At 47.3% G+C, this 16516-nt stretch overlaps 1 protein-coding gene across 2 annotated transcripts in view; it reads right to left on the bottom strand.

Moving 5' to 3' along the window:
- Nucleotides 1-256: 256 nt before the first annotated feature.
- Nucleotides 257-16516, bottom strand: part of GPR156 (G protein-coupled receptor 156) — a gene marked incomplete at both ends in the record, with an annotated part of 64737 nt that continues 48477 nt past the window's right edge. For both annotated transcript variants that reach the window (XM_079705579.1, XM_079705580.1), the window contains 4 exons: nt 257-1606; nt 6202-6360; nt 11941-12177; nt 15774-15869. In XM_079705579.1, the coding sequence (XP_079561705.1) occupies nt 257-1606; nt 6202-6360; nt 11941-12177; nt 15774-15869 (1842 nt within the window). The remainder of the gene's footprint in view (nt 1607-6201; nt 6361-11940; nt 12178-15773; nt 15870-16516) is intronic.

Raw genomic sequence — 16516 nt, 5'->3', positions numbered from 1 at the left:
TTTATCCAAGGGTATCCTTTATGGGCACTCGGCTGGAGTCTTTTACAGGAATGCGGTGAGGTGGGAACAAGACAGGCAATACCCCTCTTCGTATAGATCGAGAAGTGCTCCAGGTACCACAGTGCTCAAGTGAGCATAGCTGAAACACGGTAAGGGCTGGTCCAATGCAGGGCACTGGTCTATTCCCCGGAGGCCACAACAGGCCATGGTATGGCTTGTCCCGGACAGAGCTCTATGTCCAGACTTGCTCTGCTGCTCACACCAGTGTGGGTTTCAAGTCATCTTTGAAGTTCACAATAGGCTTCGAGCGGGCCCACAGCTTTTCCCAGGAAGCCAGCCTCCCAGCAGGCTCAGGGTCGCTGTCTGACGAGCCACTGTCACTGGAATCAAAGGAGCTCTGGAAGCAGATTTCACAGTAGGGCCTGTGGCAGCGGCAGAAGAACTCGTCCGAGCTGCTGGACTCTGTGTCGAGGTAGCTGCGTGGAGGAGACAGGGAAGGGCAGTCTGGGGGCGCTGGGGACCGCTGCAGCCGCTGCTCAGGCAGGTCTGGCGAGGCTCTGGCTCGGCGTGGGGCAGCGGGGCACAGCGCCCGGCCAGGACCAGAAGGCTGGTGAGAAAGGGCTGCACGGCTCCCTTCGGCTCCCTGGGGCTCTGTCTGGCACTGTTTGCTGCCCTCCGGGGAGTCTGGCTTGCCTTGAGGAGCTGGGAGTAGTAAAGGCTTCCCGGAAGAGGGTCTTGCTACCCTGCAATCCGCAGTTTGGGGGTCCAGGCAGGGGCTGTCCCTGTCCTGCACATTTCGCCCAGTGCATGCTCCAGAATCAGCCCTGTTTACCCGACGCCCCACAGAGGAGGGCAGAGAACCGGGCACGTGCGAGCGATCCCGCTGTGCCGCGCCCCTTCTCCTCACCATGTACGGGCTGAAGCCCAGCTCCTTGGAGAGGGGCATCTTCTGGGGGCTGCGGCCGGCACTGCTCTTCCAGGGCTGCTGGGGACAGGACGGGGGACAGGGGACGGGAGCCTCAGAGCCCAGGCCCAGATCTTGGAGGACTTCCTGAAGCTTCTCCCTGATCACTGAATTCACCCTTGATGGTCGCGCTTGGGGCCCCTCTGAGTTCTCCAGCTGCCCCTGTCTCTGGGGAACAGAGCCCTCTCCACCTGGCAGGAGACCCTGCTGGAGGGCCATGGGTACCTGGTCTCTTCTCTCCGCACCCCGGCTTTGCTCGGCCCGTGGCTTCTGGCTGCGGCCCAAATTTAAATGGTCAGAAAAGTCTTGAGAGGCAGCAATTTCCTCCTTCTGCCCCGGGGAGGGGCTGGTGTCCTTCACAGGCCCCTTGAGGCCTTGTGCACTTGAGGCGGGTGCTGAGGTACTCTGGGAGTCCTGGGTGGCCGGGCTGGTATCACTCAGAGAGTCAGGGAGACATTTCAAAGACCCTTGAGCTGCTAGGCTATGGGGAGGGGCTGCAGCCAGGATGTCCTTGCTGTGGGAAGAGGCAGGCGGGACAGCCCCCTCGGGGGAGTCATAGATGCACTCAGCTGACATCAGCCTCACCAGCTTCTCTTTGGCGTTGTTTACTTGTTCTTGCAGGCTTTCAATCACAGCATTTTTCTGTAAAACAAAAGCAAAACCATCAACAAAAGATGCTGCTGAGGGCTTTCACACTGTCTCCCATGGTGGAGAAAGGGTGGCATGAGAAGACATTGGTTTAAATCCCAGTTTCTCCACGTGTTAGCTGGTGATCTTAGGCTCTGAGGAGGTCCCTCCTTGAGGCGAAATGAGATGATGCATACAAAGCATTTAGCACAATAACTGCCATGTGTGCTCAATAACGGTTTACTATGATTTATTGTTGTATGATCTCAGTCTCCCCGTACATCCCCAGACTGTGGCACTGTCTGCGAGAAGGGCGGTCAGGGGAGGCACAGTCTAGCTGGCTGCTGGCTGCTGCAGCACCCTCTCAACTTCGCTCAGAACACAGGGGGTCAGGTCACTCTGCAGGACAGTGTTTGGGATGGCCCAACTCTGGGTATATCATACTTCTGCAAAATACAGATGACCTTGAGGCATCTCTGACGGGGATGAAGGAATAGAGAAACAAGAATTTTGCCACTTGCTAAACAGTCTAGAAAATGGGAAGAACAAGAAGGATGGAGATTCCTGGGCCAAAGTAACAAGACTGGAGCCAGGGGTGGGGGTGGGGGTTTAGGAGGGAATGAGAATCTCAGGTTGGTGTTATCACCTCCCTCAGCTGGAACTTGCGGGTAGGAGGCCAAAGCTACCATGTGGCACTATCAGCTGTCGGTATCTCCCAAAGGAGTGCAGGCATCAGAATTACTGGAGAAGCTCAAAAAAAAAAAAAAAAAAAAAAGGATTATTGGGCCTAAGTCCCTGACAACTTGATTCAGTAGAACTAGAAGGGAGCCCAGAAGATAAATGAAGTTGGGCAGTTCTGCTAGTGAGCTGCCTACCTGCTGCATGGCTGTTAGCTGATAAACAGGCTGTGCCCGGGATGCTGGCGGGTGGCAGCTGCAGAGATGTGCCTGTTCTAACTGCAGGACCATGGGGCATGAAGTAGGAGGAAGAGTAACAGCAGTGGGTGTGCCCTGAGCATCCTTTGGTGCTACGGCAGCTGATCGTCTGGTTCAGACCTGATGTCCACCTACTGAATTTTTTTTAAAAAATTATTTATTTATTTATTTATTTTTGGCTGCGTTGGGTCTTCATTGCTGCTTGCAGGCTTTCTCTAGTTGCTGCGGGGGGGCTAGTCTTTGTCGTGGTGCGCGGGCTTCTCATTGAGGTGGCTTCTCTTGTTGCGGAGCACAAGCCCGCAGAGCGCGGGCTTCAGTAGTGGCAGCACGCAGGCTCAGTAGTTGTGGCGCACGGACTTAGTTGCTCTGCGGCATGTGGGATCTTCCCGGACCAGGGCTCGAACCCGTGTCCACTGCATTGGCAGGTGGATTCTTAACCACTGCGCCACCAGGGAAGCCCTGAAATTTTTGATGTTCAAAGGCAGTGGAGCAGGAGAGGGATCATCGTGGGAAACTGATGGGTCTTGGGGCAGATGACACGGGGTCGAGAGTTTGGAGAAGATGATAAGAAGTGCTTGTCCAAATACCAAAATGCTGCCTCTCTGCTGTCATCCTCTTTAGAAGCTGAGGATGAGCATTTGGACGTCCATTTATTATGCCCTAGAAGTAAAAGGATGTTTCCCTTCTTTAGGATTCCTGACACAACTTGCCTATGAATTGAATTTGTGGTTTCTTCTCAAGTAGATATGGAAGAGTTGCCCAGAAGTGAACCTTTGAGGGAACAGTAAATTAAGTAAACTAGTCCAGCAAGAGTCTTCTGGCAGCAACTCCAAGGCAAATCTACGGCTCCCTAGTTATAAGCAGGAAGGTGATTTTTCTGATTATTGGTACTCCCAGCTTCATCCTGGTTTAGACTTCTCTTATCCTCAGGAGAGAGTTCCGAACCAGTGAGCAACTGGTGAATAAGCGGAAGAACTTGCAGCTGAGCACCTGCCTGCTCATTCTCCCTTTTCCTCAGCCACAGAGCGGTAAGGGCTGGGCGTTGTCGCGGAAGTGCAGGTGACTCAAGGACTCGCCAGGAGCAGAGCAGGTGAGTAACAGGAAGACATTCACTCAGGCTCTTCCTGATATCTGGGTGGTGCCAGGTATCTCTTTAAGCATCTCACGGGGGTGACTGCGCTGGCTGCGCTGGAGGGACCCCAACTCTCTTCCTCCTCACCAGCCCTTCCTCGTGAAGCCCACCCGGCACATTCTCATGCTGGCTTCAGGAGGCCCTATTGCCTCACAGAGTTGGGAGGGAGCCATCAGCTGATGACAGCTACCCCAGCAAGTGAACTCCGAGCGCTGCCTTTTTGTGCCTTATCCACAAATTCCTTAGAGTATAGGAAAACAGCATAAACCTTGAGTTGGGAATAATACTCTTCTCTAGCAAACCAAACATCTGAAGCTGGCTGGTGACAGATTTAGAAACATCAGCCTAATCAGTAAATCTCCCTTCTTACAAAAAAGGAAGTGGGACTCTGTTTTCACCATGGCTGCATACTAATCAGAAGCGTGGTTTGCCACTGTGAGACCAAAATCTGACTGACCATGGCAGCTGCATTGAAACGAGCTTATTCATGATCACTTTTGGCACACCCAGGGAAGCAAAACATCCACAGGCATGTTTCATAAGGTGCAGGCCACAGGGAGAAATGGAAGCTCCCCTTCTTTCTGTGTTTCAAGGAAGAAAAGTAAAGGTGAGTTTCCTCTGATGCAGAGCGTAGAAGGGAGGTTCTTCAAGCTCTGGGAAGGTTCTACCTGCTGGCCTCCACACAGCCTGGGATGTCAGGGATGGATGCTGCCCCAAACAGCCTTTGGGGACCATTGCCATGGGGAAAGGGAGGCAAGAATGAGAAGATGGACTGCCCAGATGGTGCGAAAGGAGGAGGAGGACACGGGGGCAGCAGAGGGGCTGCAGAGGAGGGAAATGCAGCCGAGAAGCTGGGGTAACGGAGGCAGGAGAGATTCTTGTGTTCATCCACTGGGCAGTGCTGGAGCTGGGGATTCAGATACCGGAAACTCTCTAGGCCTGCCGCAGGGCTCTGGGATGGGCTGCTTGGTTCTCAGGCCTGCTCTGGGAAAGGTGTTCCAGGTGTGGGGTGTCGGGGAACAGGAGTCCGGCATTTTACTACCTAAGCATCTGCTCCCTATTAGGGCCCTGCCTCTGCAGACTCAAGGCATCTTTTTGGTAGAGCGGATTCAGTCACTGCATGGGAAACAGGGTAGCATGGCAGGAGTACAAAAAGAACGTCACAAATTACCATAAGGCTAAAGAGTCAGGCCACTTGGCTGTTCCAACATTAGCTGATTGTGAATGAAAACCATCCTGGGTGTTCTCGCCAAGTTTCTGGCCTTCTGTTCAGCTGAAAAAAAAATGTTTCTTTGAAGACTTCAGAGAGTATCAATGGCAATGCTACTCCCTTGCCAGGTGGGAAGAAATCTGGCTCCGAAAAAAGGTCCTGAATGCTTGATAAATAGTAAAGAAATGGACAAGTATTACTCTGATGGATAAAAAAGGTCCAGAACCAAGGGAATGGTGCGAGGGACTGAGGGTGCCTGGGGAGCTGAATCCCTTCATTGGTCACGTTCCTTAGGTCCCCATCACACCATCCTTTCGCATAGGGACTATTGGTACCCAGTGTCAGTCCAATACGAAAAAGCATAATTTCCCATATAGCACCTACTCAGGTATGTTCTCTACTAAAACAAAAATATGGAATATAATTTAGTTAGTGTGAAAAAACTGGCTAATTCCTCTGGGCCCCATGCCTCCTCTCTGAGGCAGTGCAGCCTCAAGCTTTCCCATGTGCTTTCTTCAAGCCCACGTCGCTCTGCCCAGTTCTGGGAGAGGTGCCAAATCTGGCTGCAGAACGGAAGAAAGAGGACTGGGGGCTCCCTTGTCTCTGCCTTGGCGCTACTGTGATATTCAGAGGCTCTATTCATCCTCCCTCCCCATCTTTAGACACCTCTTAATTTTCTGGGTTGGTAGGATGATTGAGATTTCTAGTTAGCACCTGGAAAAGACAGTAAGGAGCCCCATAGGATCTTGGAAACAAGGGCACTACTCTATGTAAAGAAAGGATGTATCACACAGCAGAAGCTAGCATCCACTACTCCTCAGGGCCTTTACAGTGCTGTTCCCCGCACTTGGAATGCTTTTCCCTGCACTCTTTGCCTGGCTAATTTGTAGTTAACCTTCAGCTCTCAGCTCAGAGAGTCTTTTCCGACCACTCTAACTTAGGTTCCCTTGTCCTCACCACTCTTTCTTCCCACTCTGATTTTTCCTTTCATAATTCTTATCACCACTTATAACTATATGGCTACTTGATCAGTATCTATTTCCTCCACTACACTGTGAGCTCCATGAAGGTAGGGACTCTGTTTTGCTCAGCAGCACTTAGCACAATGCCTGGCACACATGTGTCCAATGAATGGATGAAGTGAGTGAGGGTCAGCAATGGGAGGGGCACTGGGGAAACATTGAGGTTTTGCTTGCTGCTAAGGGAGACCAGAATGGCTAGGAATTGGGGAAATGGGAGGAGGAGAAAGAATGTTAGCAATGAGGCATACGGGGCCCACCAATGCATGACTCGAGTTCTTTATAGAGAATCCAGCAGGCAGGGTCTCGCTTACTTCTGTGAGGAGTCTCTCCATGGAGTTTTTCTCTCCTCTAACGTGGCAACTCTGTTCCTCACCATACTGGGTGTGCAAGCTTTTGCTGGGAGTGCTGAAATATTTGGCCATGCGTCTGATTGTTTGGTTTTCCTCTTCAAATGCCTTCCATTGCTTCAGCTGTTGGATAAAAGAACACATGTTATTTATTTAATTACACACCCAAAAACACATTCTCTCACTCTTTCTCAAAAACACCAAGGAATGACAGTATCATAGATAAATGCATATTCTCTCCTCAAAATGTACTTTACTCTGGAAAGTTCACAGACAGCAATGACAGAAGGTTTAGAGAATGTAAAGGTTATATCATTTTAAAAATGCCAAAGGAAGAGGATGACAGGTTGATGAAACAGAACAATCGGTTGGACCCATCTACCAACCCACTGCTGGACTAGTCAAAGAAAACCAGAACTGAGGTGGACTTCTAGAGCCACATTCTCAAGCCAGAGTTTAGGAGCTATAACAGGGTTAAGCAATCTAAACACTGTATTTCAAATGAAGCTGGTTTTAGTTGTATGCAGCTGTTCTTAATTATTCTCATGTGTTGAGCCATGGTGTGCTTACTGCTATTGAAAACCCAGTTCCTTCTAGAGGACTTTTTTTAAAAATTTAATTTAATTTATTTTTTTATACAGCAGGGTCCTATGATTAGTTATCTATTTTATACAAATTAGTGTATACATGTCAATCCCAATCTCCCAGTTCATCCCACCCCCACCCCTGCCTTCCTTGCTTGGTGTCCATACGTTTGTTCCTTCTAGAGGACTTCTAACCTAAGTCAGTGATCAAGGCTCAGAGAAACAGAAAACCACAAATGTCAATAAAAATCAATAAAAATAATAGAACATCAGGTCTGCAATCTGTCTTTTTTCCTTGACAAATGAGGAAAGACTCAGAAGGAAGATGATTTGTCTAGGTCCACATGGCTACTTAGCAGCAGAGTCACAGCTGTAGCGAGGGCACTGTGCCACACTGCACGTCCTCAACACAGCTGATGAGAGAGATTGTCAACTGTGTGGGTCCTAGGGAACGTTTTTCAGGAGATACTGGTTCTCAGTATCGGTGTCACCAAGTTCCCAGACAGGCTGGGGTACCCCTTCCTTGACATCGTGTAACATCCTCAAACACTTAACACAAGGGTTATAAATCCTTTCACGTCAGTTCCCAACTAGACCTAGAGTGAGGCTGTGTTTAACTGCCTGTACCCAACAGTTAATATTTGGATGGACAGATACACAGACAAATGAAGGAAGCTTTCCTTTAAAAAGCTCATCTGTCTGGTAAGGGTGCTGAGACATTTACAGAGGACTATAAGGCAGAGTAGAAAGTCGTGAGTACCTTCCTGGAGGAGCAGATGAAACACTTTGTGGGTTTAGAGGATAAAGGAATGTCCTACCTCAGGACCCACCTGCCTCTCAGAGGTGGAGGGAGGGGAGGGGGTGTGTGGGAGGATGGGTCACATCTAAGTCACAAAAGCAGAGGCTGGCTCACTACTGGTGATGACCTCAGCGTTTGGCGTAAACACTTAGGCATTTCCTGAGGGCCTGTGGAGAATGCTACTTAGTCCACTTAGCTCTTCAGTCACATCATCCATTTCACCCAGCTTTCTGGCACCGCCTACCTGCCCTTGAGGTGTCTGTGCCTTTGCTTTCATAAATCCCTCCCATCACAGTCCAGTCTGAAGGCTCAGTAGCAAGAAGAAAGCCTGCCTCCCTGCTCCCTTCCCCCTCCTTGTGGCTCCCCTCACACACTTCTCCAAATTTGCTCAGCTGTCCTACTGTCCTGGGAATATCCAGTCTCTGGTCTCACAGGGAGAATCTTCAACCAAAGGCCACAGAGTCAGAGGGGAAAATCAATTCAAGGGCACACAGAAAACCTGAAAAACCTCAGTTACTTTTATATATATATATATATATATATATATATATATATATATATATATATATATATATATATATATATTTTTTTTTTTTTTTTTTTTTTTTTTTTGCGGTATGCGGGCCTCTCACTGTTGTGGCCTCTCCCGTTGCGGAGCACAGGCTCCGGACGCGCAGGCCCAGCGGCCATGGCTCACGGGCCCAGCCGCTCCGCGGCATATGGGATCCTCCCAGACCGGGGCATGAACCCGTATCCCCTGCATCGGCAGGCGGACTCTCAACCACTGCACCACCAGGGAGGCCCTACTTTTATATTTTGAAAAACAATTTACCTCCTACACCTAAAATACAACTGACTATAAAATATATTTTTTTGTTTCAGATCATGGTCAGTTCAAGAGGAGGAAAAGCATGAGAGAGAAAATAGAAAAGATACAGTATGAGAAAGGAAGCTCAAGACAGCTAGGAGGACTGAGATAGAGAGAAGGAAAGAGAAAGGCCAACACAGTCCATCTGCCCAGTTCCGGTACCCCAGCCCCAATAATTCCATTTCCACTCCCACTTCAACAAACCAAGTGCCTGTTCTTAGTTCAAACCCGGAAGACAGATTCCAAGATGAACTTCATCTTGCATTTTTATGTCTGTGTATAAGATGGAAGTGCACCTAAATATCACTATGGTCCCAGGTCCTGAGGATTTAAACATGGAGGAAAGTGGAAATCTTGTGTCTGAGGCTTAGGATACAAGAGGGACAGAGGCGAGTGTGGAGAGAGGAAACCTAAGTAGGGCCACATTAGGGAGTTTACTGATTCACTCGATTTTCAGATGGAGGTCTTGTGTTAGATCAGGAAAGCTTTCTTCTAATAGTTCCTTGGTGATTACTTCTGCTCTAAATTATCTTGTTCTCTTTCAGAGACTCCTATTAGCTTTAAATCATATCCCTAGACCTGCTCTCCATATTTTCTAGTCTCTCATTTTTTTCCTGGGTCCTTTTTTTCTGTTTCCTTAAATTAACCCACTAATTCAGTATTGTGTCATGTACAGCTGCCTATTCAATGCTTCTATTGGCGTTTTAAATTTAACACAATCTTTTTCATCCTTATTCAATATTTCATGATCTAAGATTATGTCGTTTTCATAATGGTTTGCTTTAGTCAAAGAGGGGCAATAACCTTTGAATCCTATTGATAAGACTAATCAGATACCTTCTAAAAACCTTCTATTTTATTTCAGAGGAATTTGTGGTCCTTTTATTGTGAACTGCAGAATCTCCTCATAGATCCTTTCCCCCTGAATTTATAGTCTTATGCGGGAAAAGCTATTGTTTCCTGGTACATAGTAAATACATTCTCTTGGCTTTTCCCTCAGCATCACAAGATGGCTGCCATAACTTTAAGCATCAAAAACATTCAAGGTAGGAAGAAAGTAGAAGAGGCAATGCCAGCCACCCCCATAGCTTTTTTTAGGAAAGCAAAAGCTTTCTCAGAAGCCTCCCAGAAAACCTTTGGTGTTCAAAACTGTGTTACATGGGTACACCTAGCTATAAGGGAGGCTGGCAAAGCAAGTGTTTAGCTCTTTCAGACTATATAGTAGAGATGAATCAAGAAACAAAGGGTTTGGCAATGGGTGGATGGGTTACCAATCAACAATGTTGGCCCCAGGGCCTAAGGAGTGGGCTTCCCAAAAGTCTCCTCTCCACTCTCTTTTACCCATCTTCCAGGGAAGAACAGCCCTGGCATTTCATAGCCCTTTTCTGCTACATCCCAGACAAATAAGACTCAGCTCTCAAAGGCTTCCTTCCATACAGTTCTTATAACATTAAGATTCAGCAAAAATTCCTCTAGTTTCTGGCCCAGAGGCAATGCCCATCCTTGATTTTTAGTGCTGCTGCTACAGATTTTTCCATATTTGTTCATCCTCTTGAGTATTTTTTTTTTTTTTTTTTTTTGCAGTACGCGGGCCTCTCACTGTTGTGGCCTCTCCCATTGCGGCACACAGGCTCCGGACGCGCAGGCTCAGCGCCCATGGCCCATGGGCCCAGCCGCTCCACAGCATGTGGGATCTTCCCAGACCGGGGCACAAACCCGTGTCCCCTGCATCAGCAGGCGGACTCTCAACCACTGCGCCACCAGGGAAGCCCCCTCTTGAGTATTTTAATGGGAATTTATGAAAGGGAAAAAGAGTAAAGGGCCTCTGCCTGTGTCATACTATCGTGCCCCAAAGTGCACTCTTCACTTTTATAAATACACTGCCACCCTCCATCAGGCAACACTTTAATTACCGGTTAGCTCCCTCATGGAGAAGTCATACATGGTCAACTGGTAACTGCACTGGGAATAAGGATAGGGTAGTGAGGGTGTCGTGGGATGACGGAAGCCTCGGGAGGAAGAAAAAGAGAACTAGAAGGGACACAAAACAAGTGCTTAATGCCAAGCTCATTAACTTGGATGTATGTGGCTCAGTGGTACCCTGGGGCATAACGTGAATAATTTAACATCACTTTCCTTTCAGAGCTTATGGATTCCTTCACCTTTCTCTCTAACTCCCTTTCTTTCTGTTTGCTGTCTGGATATTTCGCCTTCTATCTTCCTCCCTTGTTTGATTTTTTTCTTAATCCTCATAATAAGAAATACATTTTATTTTATTTTATTTTTTAACATATTTATTGGAGTATAATTGCTTTACATTGTTGTGTTAGTTTCTGCTTTATAACAAAGTGAACCAGCTATACGTATACATATATCCCCACATCCCCTCCTTCTTGAGTCTCCCTCCCACCCTTCCTATCCCACCCCTCTAGGTGGTCACAAAGCACAGAGCTGATCTCCCTGTGCTATGCAACTCCTTCCCACTAGCTATCTATTTTACGTTTGGTAGTGTATGTATGTCCATGCCACTCTCACTTCATCTCAGCTTACCCTTCCCCCTTCCCGTATCCTCAAGTCCATTCTCTACGTCATCGGTGTCTTTATTCCTGTCCTGCCTCTAGGTTCTTCAGAACCTTTTTTTTTTTAGATTTCATATATATGTGTTAGCATACGGTATTTGTTTTTCTCTTTCTGACTTACTTCACTCTGTATGAAAGACTCTATCCACCTCACTACAAATAACTCAATTTCGTTTCTTTTTATGGCTGAGTACTATCCCATTGTATATATGTGCCACATTTTCTTTATCCATTCATTTGTCAATGGACACTTAGGTTGCTTCCATGTCCTGGCTACTGTAGATAGCGCTGCAATGAACATTGTGGTACATGACTCTTTTTGAATTATGGTTAAGAAATACATTTTAAATTTAGTTTTTGCTTTTTCCTTATTGTAAAAAGAAAAGGAATGTTCTATATATTTTCCTCTTTCTATTAAAAAGAAAGAAAAGGCATTTTAAATTTCATAAAGACCCAAATGCACTTTTCTCTGAATGTGCAATTGCAAACAGGAAAGAAGGAAAGGTTCCTCACTGCCAGGCTAGTACAAGAAATGATATTATCAGGATGAAGGGGGAACTGGGGATGCATGCAGCGGACTGGAGGGTGGGTAGAAAGCAGGTCTGTGAGGCAGCCACCTGGGCAGAAGCGGTGCCACTACTTGGCTACTCTGGTCAGCCCGCCTTGCCGACCGGGGGCAGAATGGCTCCTTCAGGACAGCGAGGAGGGAAGAACAGAGGGAGCCAGCTCACTAGGAACCCCACCTTCCTCTGACTCTCTAATCAATGGCACCCAAAAGTCTCAGTAGGAAACAAAGTGAACAATTTATCATGCCCAGCAAAGTCTCTGGAATGATGGGGTGGATTGGCCCTCCAAGTTCTCCCTAGAGCATACCTGGGGAATGAAGATGAAGCAGTTGATTGTGGTTGTGCAAACAAAGATACCTCCAGACGTGAGTCCAAAGACCAGGTTGGGCCAGGAATGCAAGTATCTGGTGACCACAAAAAGAAGCCCAGCAGCCAGCACCACGAGGTTGACCCCAACCATGATGGTTAAAGACTGATTCACAGGAGGAGAGCTGACATGGTCAGTCAAGCCAGCCAGGTAGGCCCCATAGAGCAGCAGCAGGCCCTGGAGACAAAGAGGAGAAGAACCAGAGGCTCAGAGAAGTGAAATATCAGGCTTGGGGTCAAAGAGCAGTAGGGTTGGGACCAATTTCCTCACCTGTAAAATAGGGTTAATAATACCTACCTTAAAGGGTTGCTATGAGGAGGATTTACTAAGATAGCACTTGGGACTACCCTTAGGGTGGTCCCCTTACACCTCATGTATGCGTAATAAATTTCATTTTCCTCTCCTCTGAGAATTACTTTATCAGAGGTCAGCAAGTCAGCCATCAGAGAGGACTCTGCCAGGATGAGGCAAAGGATAGGATGATACATGCAGGTAGGAGCCCTACAGAAAGGACTGCCAGGCACTGGGAGGGCAAGGGGCGCACCATGCTGCTGGTGGTGAGGGCTTCCGCATCCACTGTGTGCTTCTGTACTGCATGGAGCTGAGGGGCATGCAGAAGCTGAAATAGCCCTGTGGTCCCCTTGTCAAGCCATGTGCCACGGCAGGGGAAGCACTGGAGGAAGGGGCTCTTTTTTCTAATGTTCCCAAAGGCACCATCTGCTTGCCAAGCCCTGCACCTGCAAGACTGCATCTGCCGAGAAGGGATGCCTTTTTCTAATTCACACAAAGGATCTCTATAGGCTAGCAGCAGCTCTGTGCCAGTGGGTGTTTATGGGAGACGAAGAGTGAAAAAAGAAGAGAACAAAGGCAGGCCGGGACCTGGACAGGACCGTGGGACAGGCACAGGCAGCAAAGGCCTCATCTATACCCTTCACCCTCTTTGTGACATTCCCTGCCCCGCCCCCCAGAACCCAGGGCCCTATTCTTTCCTCTTTGTCATGAATGTAAACCCGCTCTCAGATTTCTCATTTGTACTACACAGAAAATGGCTCACAGCTTCTTAAAGTGCTGCCTCTCCTAGAAGGAGCTACATTTAAACAGAAATCAAAGCTTTAATCAATAATACATAATATATAGATTCAATGTATGTTCGCTTGATTCGGGGCAAAGCTCTGTGCTGGGGTAGGTGTAGGGCAGGAAGCAGTGTTGCCAAGTGGAAGTCATGGTTCTGGCTTTTAAGAAGCTCAATCTGGTTGGAAGATTTAAGGCAAGCACACAAATATCGATGTTTTATGACACAATATGAAGCTGCCACGGGGGATGAGGTGGGGTGGGAACTACAGGGACTCAGAGGGAGAACTAATAATAAAAGTAAGGTCAGGTATCAGCAGGGTACCTGCCAGTGACCCTGAAATCACACGATCTGACCAACTCCATCTGCAGGGATGGCCCTTAAGACAACTGTTTGGAGGACTGGCTGTGCCTACAGTGAAGGAGTAAGCACAGCAGAGATGTCGTCTGGGTGCCCCGAATGCTCAGTGTCCCAAAGGGGGCCAAATGTGGCTGCCCTGAGATCTTCAATGGTTAGAGGACATACAAGTCAGCAGGCCAGTGGGGCCTGACTTTTGGATAACTGACGCCATCAGGTAGCATTTGGCAGAGTTAGATCATGAGTAATTTAATCAAAGGTGAATAAAATTAATTCTATGATTCTGAAATGTTCAAATCTGATTCTATTAAAATGCTTTAATTCCATTAAAATTCTTTCCAAAAGGAAATCAGGTATGAATAAAGCATCTATACATGCATGATTCGTGTCTGAGTGAGTCACATCTGATATTTGTGTGTCATTCGCCCTCACTGCTAAGAAGCGTGGGGTGGCGGTCCGGGGACTTAATGTGCAGATTTGGGGTCCTCCTCAGGAGCTGCCCGTCGAACAGGGAGCCCATGGGGGCCTGGCTCAGTCACCTTCCTGATGCTCAGCACTCTTTCCCCTTTTTCTTTCTTTGTCCTATAGAAAGATATTGCAGTGAAATCAAATGGAAATGGGATTATATAAAAGGCAATGGAGAAAATAAATCAAGTTGACTTGCAGAGGGAGTTGCTATGGGGGAAGTGCTGAGTTTCTGTGCCGGGAAGGACGTGCTCTTCTACAGGAGCTCGAAGAATGGGAAAGGCACTGTGCTTTCAGAACTGTCTGGGGGCAGGGGTGGGCAGTGGAAGATTAATAATAAAAGCATCTAACATATATTTAGCTCTTACTATGGGCCAGGAGTGAATGAAAACTCAACTTGCATTAATCCTTTCAAAACTCAGAACCTTTCTGAGAGGATGTTATCATCATCCCCATTTCATGTATGAGGGAATCGAAGCTCAGGGAGGTCAAATGAGGTTCAGGGTCAGCTAGGAAGGGGCTGAGTCATTGTTCAAACCCTGTTCTGTCCTATTTTGAAACTCATTTTCTTAACCACTAGTAAGAAACTAGAGATCAAAAGCTATTTGCTTCCTACCAATTTCTCTTAAAACTATTTCTATCAAAGTAATACATGCACATGGTTAAAAAGCAACATTTCCCTGTCCCAGCCCTGCCCATCCTCAGGCCTATTTCTCAGAAGCAACCACTTGAACACTTTCCTAGTGGTGAAGTGAGTAAAGTTTACCTTTAGAGGCCATCTATTTCTACAAGACCTCCTTTTCCTCTGCCAGCAATCAATCAACCAGGGCCCTCTCTCCTAATACTCAACAGGCAGCCTCCTGCCATGCAGGGCTCGCCTGTTCATTGAAACAGACCTGCCCTATGCCACTCCCCCACCCCTCCCCAAGCCAGATTCTCTGTCCCTCCAAGCTGAAAACCAGCTACCAGGATAGTTGGTTCTCCTTTAGTGCCCTGTATAGTATCCTGTACCCTCTGGAAGTAATATCCTCCTTTTGCCATCTAACAGAGATAAATGAGTCGAATGATGGGAGATTCAGGGCAGTATGGGAGACACTTTGAGGCAGCTGGAACCACTCAAAGGACACCATGGATGCTGCCATTTGTCTTAGGGCCAGCCATGCTTCCAATCAGAGCAAGAAAGTTAGGCAAGTGGAAGGCAGCAGGTTACCTTGACAGAAATCTTGAAGAAAGACCCAAGAGGAGTAATAAGGGCACTTAAGAGAATAGGTTAAGCTGGCTAGAATGTCTCCTTATAATTCCCCTTGCAGGTAGTTGGGGAGAAAACTGGTATTGACAAATCAATGAAAAAACCAGACCAAGAAATGGGAGAAAGAGTGGGTGAATTCCACATGATTTGGGGGAGGACTCAATGAGGGAGTCCAAAGATTTGGAAACGTGACCCTCAAAACAAATAGAGTACAGAAATAATAAGGGTCATGGCTTTGAGATGTATGCATCAATAGAGGTCTCTTCGGGCTTCCCTGGTGGCGCAGTGGTTGAGAGTCCGCCTGCCGATGCAGGGGACACGGGTTCGTGCCCCGGTCTGGGAAGATCCCACATGCCGCAGAGCGGCTAGGCCCGTGAGCCATGGCTGCTGGGCCTGCATGTCCAGAGCCTGTGCTCCGCAACGGGAGAGGCCACAGCAGTGAGAAGCCCACGTAATGCAAAAAAAAAAAATAAATAAATAAAAAAAAAAAAAAAAAAAAAAAAAAAATAGAGGTCTCTTCTGATTTCAATACTCTTTGAAGAAATCACCTCATTAATTCCTATAATTCCTCTTTATATCCATTTTGCTGGTAACAGAGAGATAGTATCCCCAGGAGATGAAGTTACCAACCTTGCATCCCAAAACGAGAGCAATCCAGACATCAGAGTACCGGGAAGCACAGAAGTGTGTGCTAGTCAGAGAACAGGACACGTCTCTCCCTGTCACCTAGAAGGGACACAGAGTCAGGACTGAGGGCACCCACAGTTACCAGGAACACACATACACAGCAGATCTTTGTAAACATTCTAGATTGTGAAATCCTCTGTAGCATATAATTTCTCCCTTAATATGTAAAAACTATAACATTTAGGTGACTCCATTAGAATCTAAATGAGAGTAACCATGAGTTGGAGGAAAAGACGACAGAGTTGGCTGACATGTGGACTCTTGGTGCCAGCAGGGCTTACCCTTGTTATGTGCTTTGCTACCACAGTGATTCAAATTAGTGCATCAGCAAAATTACAAATTATTTCACATCCTTTCTGCTATTTGTTAACAGTTGAAACCTTCAATATTGAATCTGCACTGTCAAGATTCCGTTGTATTCCTCAGCTCCTTTGTTAGGCTGGAGATATAATGCTTCCTATTAATTGAACACTATATACTGGGCACAGTTGAGTCCTTTACCTGCACTGTTTCCCTTAATCTTCACCACAGCCCTATGAAATAGGTAGTATTATTATCTCCATTTTACCTATGAGGAAATAGAGACTTAGACAGGTTAAATAACTTTCCCAAGGCTGGTAAGTGGTAGAGTTGGGATTTGAATTGGGGTTGACTGACTCCAAAGAACACCTCAAAATACTACCTTT

The sequence above is a fragment of the Hyperoodon ampullatus genome (genome assembly GCF_949752795.1).
Source record: "Hyperoodon ampullatus genome assembly, chromosome: 5".
Lineage (NCBI taxonomy): Eukaryota > Metazoa > Chordata > Mammalia > Artiodactyla > Ziphiidae > Hyperoodon > Hyperoodon ampullatus.
The sequence above is the reverse complement of the archived record's forward strand: the minus strand, read 5'-3'. Positions and strand labels throughout refer to the sequence as shown.